The 16,242-nt window shown below is 37.3% G+C and overlaps 1 protein-coding gene across 2 annotated transcripts in view; it reads left to right on the top strand.

Moving 5' to 3' along the window:
* Window positions 1-16,242, top strand: part of MDGA2 (MAM domain containing glycosylphosphatidylinositol anchor 2) — an 854,319-nt gene that overhangs the window by 615,715 nt on the left and 222,362 nt on the right. For both annotated transcript variants that reach the window (XM_010375832.2, XM_010375833.2), the window contains exon 7: window positions 1,217-1,546. In XM_010375832.2, coding sequence (XP_010374134.1) covers window positions 1,217-1,546 — 330 coding nt within the window. The remainder of the gene's footprint in view (window positions 1-1,216; window positions 1,547-16,242) is intronic.

Raw genomic sequence — 16,242 nt, 5'->3', positions numbered from 1 at the left:
ATGATTTTATAGATTTTCATAGTTCTCACTGGTTTTTATTGGACTAACGACAAAAATGTGGTTAAACTAAAGAGGGGCTATCCAGAATGCTGTTAGCAGCCTTCTAGTGTCTGCAGGTCCACTAAATTAATGGCGTTTTTGACAATATCATTACATATTTGGGCTTAATGGTAAAAGTGAATGACCAATATTTTATCCTGATAATTGTGTTTCACTGTTTATGCTACATTTTGTCATGTGGGAATAGTCATGTTAAAGGAGAGGGAAATGGGGAAGATGATGAAAAAAAGGAAAAATGTGTACATAAGAGAATCACTATCACAAAAGAGAGAAAATACTTTTCCATATTGAGTACTGTGGTATCATTCAAAGTTCAGGCCCTTACTAGAAAGCCTATAGATGCTCCCTTGGCAGCCTTCTGGTAGTCATTACTACTGATCTCTTGTGAAAACAGCACTGCATTTAGACCTAGAAAACACTTCTGTTAGCATACAAACCTGTTTTCTAAGCTATCTTTGGAGAGGTTCTTTTGGTCATCTGCATTAGAGAGCCAACAAACTGTTTTAATTGGAAACATCTGTGTGTGGTAGAATAGAAAAGTTCATAGAAAATGTTTTGAAAATGCTTTTTGTCCCAGGTTTTTTTTTTTTTCAGTTCAGATTATTTCAATATATGAAAATGTTTCATGAATGTGAATGGACTCAAATGTTACCAAACTAGTGTTGGTCAACATGTAGATACAACTTAGGAGAATGTTCATATGTCCTTTGTGTAATATTTGAGTTGTTTGGAAAATTATACAATAATTAAGTAATGACATAGGGAAATAATTAGATTAAATGAGACCCATATTCTTATTTTTAATTTTAATACCCTATGACTACATAGAATCTGCCATTTGTTCAAAATTAAATGTCAATATTTAAGTATAATTGCACATAGACCTAAGGCATTACTTTTGATATCACTGGAAAATATTACCAAATTTATAAAAATCAGTGTTCACAGTCTTTAATTGACTTAGATTTTTTAAGATTATTTCTGGATTACCTAAATGAGGTCTACTGATATGCACACTACTTGGCTATAACCAAGAAATATATGTACACTTTGTTTGGTTTTACTTTATTTCAACTCAGAGATGATTATCTAGAGTGAATGAATCCTTAAAATTATGAAAGTAACACTAACTCCTTATGGAATTTTTATGTTGTAGCATTAAAAAAAGGACGATTTTGGATCACACCAGATCCTTATCACAAAGATGACAACATCCAGATTGGCCGTGAGGTGAAAATATCTTGCCAAGTAGAAGCTGTTCCTTCTGAGGAGCTAACATTTAGTTGGTTTAAAAATGGTCGTCCATTAAGAAGTTCTGAGCGGATGGTCATTACACAGACTGATCCTGATGTCTCTCCAGGAACAACAAACTTGGACATCATTGATTTAAAATTCACGGATTTTGGGACGTACACATGTGTAGCATCTCTGAAGGGAGGAGGAATATCTGATATCAGTATCGATGTTAATATATCCAGCAGCACAGGTAAGAGGCATATATTTATGATGTAAAAGATGTTCACATTTAGAATAACTGAAGTTTAGCAGATAAAGTAGTTTTTAGTTAAAAATATTTTTTCCCTTTTACATTTCCTAAAAACAAAATTATAATGTTCTGAATGCTCAATGAATACTAGGTTCTGAAATACCGTTTTCATCTGTTTTGATTTGGATTTACATGAGATTTTACAGAAATTATCCAAATAAAACTAATAGCATTGACCTAAGATAGATATAGGCTTCTAATAATACTAGTATTTCATCAAAATACTCTGAAGAATCTAAAATTATATTAATAAAGTTAAACAGCAAATGTCTAGAGTTAAGACAATTTTCAGACATTTTAAAGAAAGCATAAATACATAGTGCTAAGAAGAAAATACTGAGATAATTTAAGACTGTTCAGATGCAAAATATGTAAGAAATGTACCCTACACTAACAAAAATTGGTATGTTAAAGTTGTAGTCAGATGTGATTTTTTTTTTTTTTTTTTTTTTTTTTTTTTTTTTTTTTTTTTTATTATACTTTAAGTTCTAGGGTACATGTGCATAACGTGCAGGTTTGTTACATATGTATACTTATGCCATGTTGGTGTGCTGCACCCATCAACTCGTCAGCACCCATCAATTCATCATTTATATCATGTATAACTCCCCAATGCAATCCCTCCCTCCTCCCCCCTCCCCCCTCCCCATGATAGACCCCAGTGTGTGATGTTCCCCTTCCCGAGTCCAAGTGATCTCATTGTTCAGTTCCCACCTATGAGTGAGAACATGCGGTGTTTGGTTTTCTCTTCTTGTGATAGTTTGCTAAGAATGATGGTTTCCAGCTGCATCCATGTCCCTACAAAGGACGCAAACTCATCCTTTTTTATGGCTGCATAGTATTCCATGGTGTATATGTGCCACATTTTCTTAATCCAGTCTGTCACAGATGGACATTTGGGTTGATTCCAAGTCTTTGCTATTGTGAATAGTGCCGCAATAAACATACGTGTACATGTGTCTTTGTAGTAGACTAATTTATAATCCTTTGGGTATATACCCAGTAGTGGGATGGCTGGGTCATATGGTACATCTAGTTCTAGATCCTTGAGGAATTGCCATACTCTTTTCCATAATGGTTGAACTAGTTTACAATCCCACCAACAGTGTAAAAGTGTTCCTATTTCTCCACATCCTCTCCAGCACCTGTTGTTTCCTGACTTCTTAATGATTGCCATTCTAACTGGTGTGAGATGGTATCTCATTGTGGTTTTGATTTGCATTTCTCTGATGGCCAGTGATGATGAGCATTTTTTCATGTGTCTGTTGGCTGTATGAATATCTTCTTTTGAGAAATGTCTGTTCATATCCTTTCCCCACTTTTTGATGGGGTTGTTTGTTTTTTTCTCGTATATTTGTTTGAGTTCTTTGTAGACTCTGGATATTAGCCCTTTGTCAGATGAGTAGGTTGCAAAAATTTTCTCCCATTCTGTAGGTTGCCTGTTCACTCTGATGGTAGTTTCTTTTGCTGTGCAAAAGCTCTTTAGTTTAATTAGATCCCATTTGTCAATTATGGCTTTTGCTGCCGTTGCTTTTGGTGTTTTAGACATGAAGTCCTTGCCCATGCCTATGTCCTGAATGGTACTACCTAGATTTTCTTCTAGGGTTTTTATGGTATTAGGTCTAACATTTAAGTCTCTAATCCATCTTGAATTAATCTTCGTATAAGGGGTAAGGAAAGGATCCAGTTTCAGCTTTCTACTTATGGCTAGCCAATTTTCCCAGCACCATTTATTAAATAGGGAATCCTTTCCCCATTTCTTGTTTCTCTCAGGTTTGTCAAAGATCAGATGGCTGTAGATGTGCGGTATTATTTCTGAGGACTCTGTTCTGTTCCATTGGTCTATATCTCTGTTTTGGTACCAGTACCATGCTGTTTTGGTTACTGTAGCCTTGTAGTATAGTTTGAAGTCAGGTAGCGTGACGCCTCCAGCTTTGTCCTTTTGACTTAGGATTGTCTTGGCAATGCGGGCTCTTTTTTGGTTCCATATGAACTTTAAAGCAGTTTTTTCCAATTCTGTGAAGAAACTCATTGGTAGCTTGATGGGGATGGCATTGAATCTATAAATAACCTTGGGGAGTATGGCCATTTTCACGATATTGATTCTTCCTATCCATGAGCATGGTATGTTCTTCCATTTGTTTGTGTCCTCTTTTATTTCACTGAGCAGTGGTTTGTAGTTCTCCTTGAAGAGGTCCTTTACATCCCTTGTAAGCTGGATTCCTAGGTATTTTATTCTCTTTGAAGCAATTGTGAATGGAAGTTCATTCCTGATTTGGCTCTCTGCTTGTCTGTTGCTGGTGTATAAGAATGCTTGTGATTTTTGCACATTAATTTTGTATCCTGAGACTTTGCTGAAGTTGCTTATCAGCTTAAGGAGATTTTGGGCTGAGACGATGGGGTTTTCTAAATATACAATCATGTCATCTGCAAACAGGGACAATTTGACTTCTTCTTTTCCTAACTGGATACCCTTGATTGCTTTCTCTTGCCTGATTGCCCTAGCCAGAACTTCCAACACTATGTTGAATAGGAGTGGTGAGAGAGGGCATCCCTGTCTTGTGCCAGTTTTCAAAGGGAATTTTTCCAGTTTTTGCCCATTCAGTATGATATTAGCTGTGGGTTTGTCATAAATAGCTCTTATTATTTTGAGGTACGTTCCATCAATACCGAATTTATTGAGCGTTTTTAGCATGAAGGGCTGTTGAATTTTGTCAAAAGCCTTTTCTGCATCTATTGAGACAATCATGTGGTTCTTGTCTTTGGTTCTGTTTATATGCTGGATTACGTTTATTGATTTGCGAATGTTGAACCAGCCTTGCATCCCAGGGATGAAGCCCACTTGATCATGGTGGATAAGCTTTTTGATGTGCTGCTGAATCCGGTTTGCCAGTATTTTATTGAGGATTTTTGCATCAATGTTCATCAGGGATATTGGTCTAAAATTCTCTTTTTTTGTTGTGTCTCTGCCAGGCTTTGGTATCAGGATGATGTTGGCCTCATAAAATGAGTTAGGGAGGATTCCCTCTTTTTCTATTGATTGGAATAGTTTCAGAAGGAATGGTACCAGCTCCTCCTTGTACCTCTGGTAGAATTCAGCTGTGAATCCATCTGGTCCTGGACTTTTTTTGGTGGGTAGGCTATTAATTGTTGCCTCAATTTCAGAGCCTGCTATTGGTCTATTCAGGGATTCAACTTCTTCCTGGTTTAGCCTTGGGAGAGTGTAAGTGTCCAGGAAATTATCCATTTCTTCTAGATTTTCTAGTTGATTTGCGTAGAGGCGTTTATAGTATTCTCTGATGGTAGTTTGTATTTCTGTGGGGTCAGTGGTGATATCCCCTTTATCATTTTTTATTGCATCTATTTGATTCCTCTCTCTTTTTTTCTTTATTAGCCTTGCTAGCGGTCTGTCAATTTTGTTGATCTTTTCAAAAAACCAACTCCTGGATTCATTGATTTTTTGGAGGGTTTTTTGTGTCTCTATCTCCTTCAGTTCTGCTCTGATCTTAGTTATTTCTTGCCTTCTGCTAGCTTTTGAATGTGATTGCTCTTGCCTCTCTAGTTCTTTTAATTGTGATGTTAGAGTGTCAATTTTAGATCTTTCCTGCTTTCTCTTGTGGGCATTTAGTGCTATAAATTTCCCTCTACACACTGCTTTAAATGTGTCCCAGAGATTCTGGTATGTTGTATCTTTGTTCTCATTGGTTTCAAAGAACATCTTTATTTCCGCTTTCATTTCGTTATGTACCCAGTAGTCATTCAGGAGCAGGTTGTTCAGTTTCCATGTAGTTGAGCGGTTTTGATTGAGTTTCTTAGTCCTGAGTTCTAGTTTGATTGCACTGTGGTCTGAGAGACAGTTTGTTATAATTTCTGTTCTTTTACATTTGCTGAGGAGTACTTTACTTCCAATTATGTGGTCAATTTTGGAATAAGTGCGATGTGGTGCTGAGAAGAATGTATATTCTGTTGATTTGGGGTGGAGAGTTCTATAGATGTCTATTAGGTCCGCTTGGTGCAGAGATGAGTTCAATTCCTGGATATCCTTGTTAACTTTCTGTCTCGTTGATCTGTCTAATGTTGACAGCGGAGTGTTGAAGTCCCCCATTATTATTGTATGGGAGTCTAAGTCTCTTTGTAAGTCTCTAAGGACTTGCTTTATGAATCTGGGTGCTCCTGTATTGGGTGCATATATATTTAGGAGAGTTAGCTCTTCCTGTTGAATTGATCCCTTTACCATTATGTAATGGCCTTCTTTGTCTCTTTTGATCTTTGATGGTTTAAAGTCTGTTTTATCAGAGACTAGGATTGCAACCCCTGCTTTTTTTTGTTCTCCATTTGCTTGGTAGATCTTCCTCCATCCCTTTATTTTGAGCCTATGTATGTCTCTGCATGTGAGATGGGTCTCCTGAATACAGCAGAATGATGGGTCTTGACTCTTTATCCAGTTTGCCAGTCTGTGTCTTTTAATTGGAGCATTTAGTCCATTAACATTTAAGGTTAATATTGTTATGTGAACTTGATCCTGCCATTATGATATTAACTGGTTATTTTGCTCGTTAGTTGATGCAGTTTCTTCCTAGCCTTGATGGTCTTTACATTTTGCCAAGTTTTTGCGATGGCTGGTACCGGTTGTTCCTTTCCATGTTTAGGGCTTCCTTCAGGGTCTCTTGTAAGGCAGGCCTGGTGGTGACAAAATCTCTAAGCATTTGCTTATCTGTAAAGGATTTTATTTCTCCTTCACTTATGAAACTTAGTTTGGCTGGATATGAAATTCTGGGTTTAAAATTCTTTTCTTTAAGAACGTTGAATATTGGCCCCCACTCTCTTCTGGCTTGTAGAGTTTCTGCCGAGAGATCTGCTGTTAGTCTGATGGGCTTCCCTTTGTGGGTGACCCGACCTTTCTCTCTGGCTGCCCTTAAGATTTTTTCCTTCATTTCAACTTTGGTGAATCTGGCAATTATGTGTCTTGGAGTTGCTCTTCTGGAGGAGTATCTTTGTGGCGTTCTCTGTATTTCCTGAATTTGAATGTTGGCCTGCCCTACTAGGTTGGGGAAGTTCTCCTGGATGATATCCTGAAGAGTGTTTTCCAACTTGGTTCCATTTTCCCCCTCACTTTCAGGCACCCCAATCAGACGTAGATTTGGTCTTTTTACGTAATCCCATACTTCTTGCAGGCTTTGCTCATTTCTTTTTCTTCTTTTTTCTTTTGGTTTCTCTTCTCGCTTCATTTCATTCATTTGATCTTCAATCGCTGATACTCTTTCTTCCAGTTGATCGAGTCGGTTACTGAAGCTTGTGCATTTGTCACGTATTTCTCGTGTCATGGTTTTCATCTCTGTCATTTCGTTTATGATCTTCTCTGCATTAATGAGTCTAGCTGTCAATTCTTCCACTCTTTTTTCAAGATTTTTAGTTTCTTTGCGCTGGGTACGTAATTCCTCCTTTAGCTCTGATAAGTTTGATGGACTGAAGCCTTCTTCTCTCTTCTCGTCCAAGTCATTCTCTGACCAGCTTTGATCCGTTGCTGGTGATGGGCTGCGCTCCTTTGCAGGGGGAGATGCGCTCTTATTTTTTGAATTTCCAGCTTTTCTGCCCTGCTTCTTCCCCATCTTTGTGGTTTTATCTGTCTCTGGTCTTTGATGGTGGTGACGAACTGATGGGGTTTTGGTATAGGTGTCCTTCCTGTTTGATAGTTTTCCTTCTGACAGTCAGAAGGACTCTCTGTTGGTCTGTTGGAGATTGCTTGAGGTCCACTCCAGACCCTGTTTGCCTGGGTATCAGCAGCAGAGGTTGCCGAAGATAGAATATTGCTGAACAGCGAGTGTACCTGTCTGATTCTTCCTTTGGAAGTGTCCTCTCAGGGGTGTACTCCACCCTGTGAGGTGTGGGGTGTCAGACTGCCCCTAGTGGGGGATTTCTCCCAGCTAGGCTACTCAGGGGTCAGGGACACACCTGAGCAGGCAGTCTGTCCGTTCTCAGATCTCAACCTCCGCGTTGGGAGATCCGCGGCTCTCCCCAAAGCTGTCAGACAGAGTCGTTCGCGTCTGCACCGGCTCCCGCTACTTCCCCTGTTGGTGTTCAGCTGTGCGCTATCCCCAGAGGTGGAGACTACAGAGACAGGCAGGCTTCCTTGAGCTGCTGTGAGCTCCACCCAGTTCGAGCTTCCCAGCGGCTTTGTTTACCTACTTAAGCCTCAGCAATGGCGGGCGCCCCTCCCCCAGCCTCGCTGCTGCCTTGCGGATAGATCGCGGCAGACTGCTGTGTTAGCAGTGAGGGAGGCTTCGTGGGCGTGGGACCCTCCCGGCCAGGTGTGGGATATATTCTCCTGGAATGCCTGTATGCTTACAGCGCAGTATTGGGGTGGGAGTTACCCGATTTTCCAGGTGTTGTGTGTCTCAGTTCCCCTGGCTAGGAAAACGGATCCCCTTCCCCCTTGCGCTTCCAGGTGAGGCGATGCCTCGCCCTGCTTCAGCTCTCGCTGGTCAGGCTGCAGCAGCTGACCAGCACCGATTGTCCGGCACTCCCTAGTGAGATGACCCCAGTACCTCAGTTGAAAATGCAGAAATCACCGGTCTTCTGTGTTGCTCGCGCTGGGAGTTGGAGACTGGAGTTGTTCCTATTCGGCCATCTTGCTCCGCCCCCCATCCAGATGTGATTTTTTTTTGCAGAATCATGTGGTGAAATCTGTTCATAATGAAAATAGTTAAGGACGAAAATATATTGGAGTGAAATTCTTTCTTTTAAAGTTAAAAACGAAAACATGTTATTAGTTTTTTCTTGATTAAATGTACATCTGTTGACAAGGAAAATTACAGGGATTGGTTGGAGGAGGGTTCATTCAGATGCTTTAAAGCCCTGTGATTCTCTGAGGCACAATCAGCGCACATCCAGAGTTCCAAAGTAGCTGTATTTGTTTTGCCAACTTGTTACCAAATTGAATTTTAATGGAAGATTTTTACATCATTCAAGATAAATAATATGTGTTGAAAACATAGAGACAAATGTAGTAGACACATGATCAGGCAGCATTTTGTATCTTGTACATTGAGGTATTCACCTATAATTTTGTGCCTTCTCATGGTTCCAAATTGCAGTGAACACTGGATTGATTTTACTTCTTAAGAATAGAAGCTTATGATTCAGGCTGACAAAAGTGTGCTAACTTTGCACAATTGTGCTTTGTTCCTAAAAGATATTTAATTTCTTTCATCTATAACTAAAACAAAAGGAAATTAGGGTGATGAAAATTACTTGTGTTTGGACATTATTTCTTTTCTAGCTTAAAAAAAAAGCTAGAGACAAAAAAAGAAAACACAACTTTTTTTTTTTTTTTTTAATTTAACTGACATTTAAACATTGGTGCTAGCACTAAGAGAGGGATTCTTTTAGGATCTCTAAGGGAAAACTGTTGATACACACAGTCAGTTATTACTTGTTTATGTATTCATTCAATCAACATATATCCATTGATTCTTCACCTCAGTGTGCTAGGTGACACTGTACACTGTACTATATGATATTCCAATATGATATTTCCTGTAAGAGAGTAAGAGCAATTTTGTAGATCGAGGATAATTTGTCCTCATTTTCTGAGGGATAGTTTCTAGAAATGTTCTACATTTAATCAAAACCATTGCTTTGTTTGGTTAGGTTTTGCTTTTTTTTTTTTTTTTTTTTTTTCTTGTTTCCTTTGCAGAACCAGTGACACAAAGCTCAGATCCAAAGAATCAATGCTTTTATCTAAAAGAACTCCTTTGATGGGAGCACAGTTTATATACCATTAAACTTAGACAAATGATGGAGCACAGAATGGAGAGAAGAAAGCAGCATTATATATAGGGCTCACAAAACGAGCCCTAACATTTATTTTTGAATATACTAGTTATATGGCCTGTTTGAAACTATGTGTTATATGTGACAAAATAGTAAAGATGACCAACATTGATTTGTGAAATGTCCAATAATCCTTTAAAGAAAATTCAAGATTAGTAATAAGAGATTGGTTGTAATCATTAAATTTTCTTAACTATCATTAATTTGCCTGGCTACCAAAGGTAGCACTATTGGAGATAAAAGAAATATATTGTCTTCTTCCAAAACACTACCCCTGGAAAGCCCCCACTTACTACAGATAGAGTGGAAGCTCTATCTGTGGATTCCATAGAGTGGAAGCTCCACGAAGTCTGAGATTTTGTATGCATCAATCATTGAGATAATCTCAATAGCCGAAACAATACATGTCACATAGAAGGTACTAAATAGATAATTATTAACTAAGAAAATGACTAATTTATGCATACGCCTTTCATTTTAGGTTTTCTTTCCTCCCATTGTCTCTGTAATATAGACATTTACTGTTCCTCTTACTACCCTTGTTGTAATTCCTTACTGACTTAAAGTTTTTTGACAGATAAATTTATAGTGACTTAATGTTTTATCACTCCCAAAGACAGGAGCAGTTTCTCAATTAGTAGTGTCCAGTGAAAATAAAAATACCTACCCCTTGTTCAAAAATTAATAAATTCACTATGGCAACATCAGAGCATTAAGGCAAATTTGGGGCTCTTCTTAATGTGGCTACACAGATGGCAGACTCTTGAGTCTAGATGGATCAGGAGATTGTATTGTGATAGAAGGCCTAGAGAAGATGATGCCTAACCTAAAGAATGAGTTACTGAAGACAATTACATATTCTGTCTTCAAGCCAAAACTGACTTTTGATGTTCCAATTTGCTTACAATAGAGTAGAATACTAGAATGCAGTATAAAGTTCTAGAAATCTGAGATTGTATGATTCAACTGACATCATTAAAATGATTTTTATCCCAATACTATTGAAGACTGAAGTGCTTTAATATGAAAATATATGTATTCTAGTATATAGTTTGAACAGTGAAAATGAATAAGCTATAGCATGAAAGGAAATCTTGGATTATATCAATTTTATGAACCCTGGAGGATACTGAGGAAATTCACACAAATGGGGTGAGTGAGTCAAAGAAAAGGAAACAATGATGTAAGACATAAATATATATGTGGTGATGTGTTAGATTTTTGGTTTTGCTAGTATTTCTATCATAAGAAATCGAGCATTGACCAAATGGTCAGTAGCTTACCTGTGTGCTAAGCATTTCTTTATGTTAAATATAAGGCATTTTAGGGTGGCATTTTAAAACATTTTGAACATTTCCGAGCATATAAAATCTTACATCGAATCTCAATTGTTACTGTGTTGTTTCTTTTTCCTCTCTCTTTAATTCTTCATCATTCAATTTGAGTGTTACTATGTTTTAAGAGACATATAATGATATTTTTAAAGTAGAGGCTGAGGTACCACAAGGCATTTTTACCAAAGACAGAAAATCATTTTTCTTAAATGACAGAGCCACATTTCAACATATGTTTTTGATGACTTTTAAAATTGAAATACAAAATATTTCAGGGAAGTAAATTCTAATTTACAGGATTATTCATATCCTTAAAACATAGTGTTTTGATTTTCAAAGACAACTAGTTTAGGGCCAGGCATGGTGGCTCACACCTGTAATCCCAGCACTGTGGGAGGCTGACTCAGGAGGACTCCTTGAGGCCAGAAGTTTGAGGCTGCATTGGGCTACCATGGCACCATTTCACTTCAGCCTGGTTGACAGACCAAGACTCTGTCTCACAAAAGCAAAGCAAGGCAAAGCAGGGCAGGGCAGGGCAGGGCAGGGCAAGATATGGCAGGGCAAGGCAAGGCAAGGCAGATTGGAGAGGAGAGAAGAAGGGAGGGGAGAGGATGGGAGGGGAGGGGAGAGAAACAAAAGGAAAGAAGAGAGAAGAGAGGCCTCATGTATTTTGGAGTTTGAATTTGATTGAATGATAAAAACTATGATATATACGATTATAGGTTGTCTTTCACATTAATTGAATATTGGATACCTTTTTCCTCCTGATTCTTTAAACATGCACATTGTTTCATTGGGAGTATTTTTTTTATTTAAAATGAGTGTTTCCCTTAGATTTCTTTCCTATATTACTGCTACATACACACTCTGTGTTATATGGTGATAGTACAAATGGGCCTTGCCCTTAAGGAGCTTAAAATCTAAATCGTCAAGACAGATTACATAGAAACTAGGCAATATGTAGTGGTTGCATACTGTGCTTAAAGCTTGTTCGGACTTCTGTAGAAATTGTGAATTTTTTGTTCATGTGAATATAAGAAACTTTCACAGAGAAATGACATTTGAGATAAATGTTGACAAAAGTAGCATTGTGCTAGTGACAATGGAAGGAGGATATATTTGGCAGAATATATAGGATGAAGAAAGTCTCAAGAATATTAAAGTGATAATTATTGTTTTTACTGTAGGACTGATATTCACTGATAGGAATATAAGCAAATTATATTGGTTTATCACAACTTTATAGTTTTTTTATTACTGAAACTATATTTTATCTGGCTAGACTGTAGGTAACTTAAAATTGTTATAAATGTTTCAATTAAAAATTAAATATACTGAAACTTTAATGGCTATAATTCGATTTTATAAAATAAAAAAAACTTCACATATTTGCTGAAAAATACATGTGAATTTTAGCCTAAAATTTTGACGAAAGTTAAATTCTTAATTATTGTCACTTGATTGTCACACATTTGCAAAAAAGTAATTGTTATACAGCAGTAGACTTAATTTTCAGAGGCATTGTTGCAAAATATCTCATTGCTTCTTACAGTATTATTCCATGGTAGAGTCCTTGGATGCTCATTAGCTTGCATTTATTTCTTCGCATGACTTGACAAACTTGTAGGTTTATAGTAAACTCAGAAGCATCTGCATCATGCCTTGAAAACCTAAACAGTGAAGATGCTGATCTGTGGAATTCCCATGATGAGACATCTGGTGGACAAATATAGCAGAAGACTCAAACACATTCTGATTATTTTTTTTTCTACCTTGTTAGAGCACATGGACATTTTATAGGCAGAAAGTGGATCCAAATTTAGAGGTTTAAACAAGAAGCTAAAGCATAGGCATAGGTGCATAGTGGTGACCAACTGAGAAAATCTGTTCAAAATTTTAGTTTGCTGCCACCCATCTAGTTACTATAATTATTTTATTTAACCAGTGTCTGTACAAGTATTCACATCTGCAAAATGGCAGTTGTTGATAACACAGGACAGGACTACAGTACACAAGAAAGAAGAATAGTTAGTAAACAGGAGGGCAACAGAAAAAAAATTACTAAGTCCACTTAATTGGATTTGCTTCCTTGTCCTTTTCCCAGTTAAGGAGAAATAGAAACTCATGAAATTCTGCTGATTAACACTGAAGTTCTATAGAATGGCTATATTAAGGTATAGGTCATTTTATGTAAGTAGAAGTCCTAAGACTATCACATAAAATACCCTGACAAACCTTTGATCAGAGGAAGCTACCCTGAAATCAAAAGTTATGTAATTAGCATCTGAGTTACTGAACAGAGAAACAATTTCTTTCCTTGTATCCAAAATTGTGAAGTACAATCTATGACCTCTGAATTAATGATGGACATCAGAGGCTGGCAAACATTTTGTAAAGGGCTGGATAGTAAATATTTTCAGCTTTTCAGGCCATATGGTTTCCGTCACAACTATTCCACTCTGCTATGATAATGGGCAAGCTGCCATAGGCAATAAATGAATGGGCACAGCTGTGTTCTAATAATACTTTATTTACAAAAACAAGTGGTAGCTGTATTTTGCCCACAGGCTATAATGCATTGACCTCAAACCTACACTTTTGATACCTATTAATTCAGAAAGAAAATAATTACAAAGCTGAACCTCATGGGCTTACTAAAATAATTAAACTCACATATAACTGCTACTTTTCCATACAAACATTAATAAATTTTGTAAGATTGAGGCAAAATCTTATTAACAGATATAATCTAGCATTTACTTTAATAAACTACAGAAATTATATGGGAGCACACAGAATAATGTTATTGAATCTGGTCAGCAAGAGTTCCATAGAGCAGGTAGCATCTGAGCTGGATTAAGAATAAGGCACTAGATCTTAGAAGGAAATGAATCTCATTAGATCTTACTAGCTCACATTCACACAATCAAGAATGACCAAAGTATTTATCAGGGCAGCAATATGATCTGATTTGTGCTTTGGGGGCCTATTCAGTTGGTGAATCTTCAGAGTTCAGAAAAGAGACAATTAGAGAAATGATGGTGGAGAAATAAAAGAGAGTTTCAAACGACATTCTTAAGGCTTAACAATCAATCTGACAAAGACAGCTTTTCCTGTTTCCCAAACAGTGAGACTACCTTTGCATCGTGACAGAGTATTCAGTGAATTATTTGGAGATAATGTAACAGAGAAAGGCAAAACACTCTTATTAGAAAAATTGCCTGGGTGACAGAGTGAGAGCTGTTGAGAAAAAAAAGAAAAGAAAAAAAAAAATTGGACAATGGGGACAAGCAATATTTTATGAATAGTGGCTAGGTAAGAAAAAAAGATACAGAAAGCTTAGCTAACAAAAAAAGCTTTGAGACTCAGGAACAACATCTGAGAAGTCAGTTAACCTCTTTGCATGTTAGATTTCTTATCTCTCCACCACGGGTTTGAAATATTTACAAGACAGAGCTTGAGGAAACAGAATGAATAAAGGGAGCATAAGAAAAAATTCTGCAGATTGTGTGTGAAGGGTACCACTTATTCAGCTGAATGGATAGATAGGAATCAGATAAGGTGCTGGGTAGTCCTCACAACCTCTCATAAAGGGATAGTTAAGTCAATGACCAATGTTCTTAAGTCAATTTAAGAAAGAGCCTGATTGACATCAGGCAGACTAATGCAGTGCAGAGTCCAGGCCCAAATTTACCTCCTAGTAGCTTTATGACTTTGGTCTGGCTGGCCCTCAAAACTTTTCATCTATAGAACAATGGGATCAGCTGGAGAACTGATTTCCAAATAGTGTTTTAATGGCAATTTGGAGTATTTGCAAGTGCTACTGAACTGCAGAGAGAAGGGAGCAGAGAATTTTACTCATTTCTTCCCTTTCCAACTTCAATCAGAGTAAAATATGTTTCTCTTGTATACATAGAACTTCTATGTAAGATTATATTTGGACAAAGGATTCTGATTCTCAGCCATATGTGTGTGTGTGTGTGTGTGTATACTCACACAAACATATATATATACACATATATATACACATACATACACACTAGTAGTATTTACTACTCATAGTTGAAAGCCATTGGCTTAGATGAATTCTTCCATTCCTTTTAAGTATGTTGTTTTGCTAATATGATCCCAAAATGTTATGCCTCCGTCATTTAGAATACAGTAATGTCACATAAAGGATTTATGTCTGTGAGAAGGTTTGAGAGAACAAAGTGGTTTGAGATTAGTTGTAGCTGAAGGGATAGTGAAACATCTTCATGCTTCTGGTGAGCAATTAGAAAATCAGTTCTGATGATCAGGAAAAGGTCAGAACTAAAACAGACTTCACAAGTGATTGTATTAATTTGAAACAGATGGTCTCACGCAAGAAGAGAATAAGAAGCAAAGCTATTACTGTCCATGGAGATGACAGCAAAAAGAAGAAACCATGAAGCAAATGAGAAGACTGATCAATGGAAATCAAGGAAAATAAGCTCTCTAATTTGAGTAAAAAAAGAATATCGGCTGGGTGCGGTGGCTCATGCCTGTAATCCCAGCACTTTGGGAGGCCGAGACGGGTGGATCACGAGGTCAGGAGATCGAGACCATCCTGGCTAACACGGTGAAACCTCGTCTCTACTAAAAATACAAAAAATCAGCCGGGCGTGGTGGTGGGCGCCTGTAGTCCCAGATACTCGGGAGGCTGAGGCAGGAGAATGGCGTGAACCTGGGAGGTGGAGCTTGCAGTCAGCCGAGATTGTGCCACTGCACTCCAGTCTGGATGACAGAACGAGACTCCATCTCAAAAAAAAAAAAAAAAAAATTCATGCAGTGGAAAGCTTTTCGTATTTAGAGCATCTTCATAGCCTTTAGTACTTCTTCATCTGCATGAAAATAAATGTGAATGATTGTATTTGTCCCAGAAACCATAATATTGATGCATAGATTTTGATAATGGAAGTGAGCCCTTATTTTCATTTAAGTGAAAGGATTGAATATGGAAAGAGTGAGGGAGTATGAAAGAGACAGAATGAGACAGAGGAATAAGAGGAAAAGAGGAGAGGGGAAAATGGGAAGGTCAAGATAAGAGGTCATCAGAGTTTAAATAGAGTATTTTGGTATGAAGAACATACATCTTCAAATTATGTGGCATCTTCTTCAAAAAGCCACAGGTAGCATTATAGACACTCGTAGAAGGTGACAATTATATGAATCCTCTTTTCAAGAAGACCATTTAAAGGAGTGAAAGGGATTATTTAAAACATTGTTAGTTGCAAGTTGTTTTGAGAAGCATAAGTTATATCAATATTATATTATTGATACTTTGAGGGACATAAATATAAAAATGGGGAGTATTCTATTATTTCCTGTAATCGTTCAGTAAACATTAAACATGTTTTTCTATTAGAATTTTTCACATAAAATTGAATCTGTATTACTATGGAAAGAACATTGGATTCATAATTTCCCTCCAATTATCATCTGAAAATA

Source organism: Rhinopithecus roxellana, chromosome 5, assembly GCF_007565055.1.
Source record: "Rhinopithecus roxellana isolate Shanxi Qingling chromosome 5, ASM756505v1, whole genome shotgun sequence".
Lineage (NCBI taxonomy): Eukaryota > Metazoa > Chordata > Mammalia > Primates > Cercopithecidae > Rhinopithecus > Rhinopithecus roxellana.
This window is presented reverse-complemented; position numbering and strand designations above follow the sequence as displayed.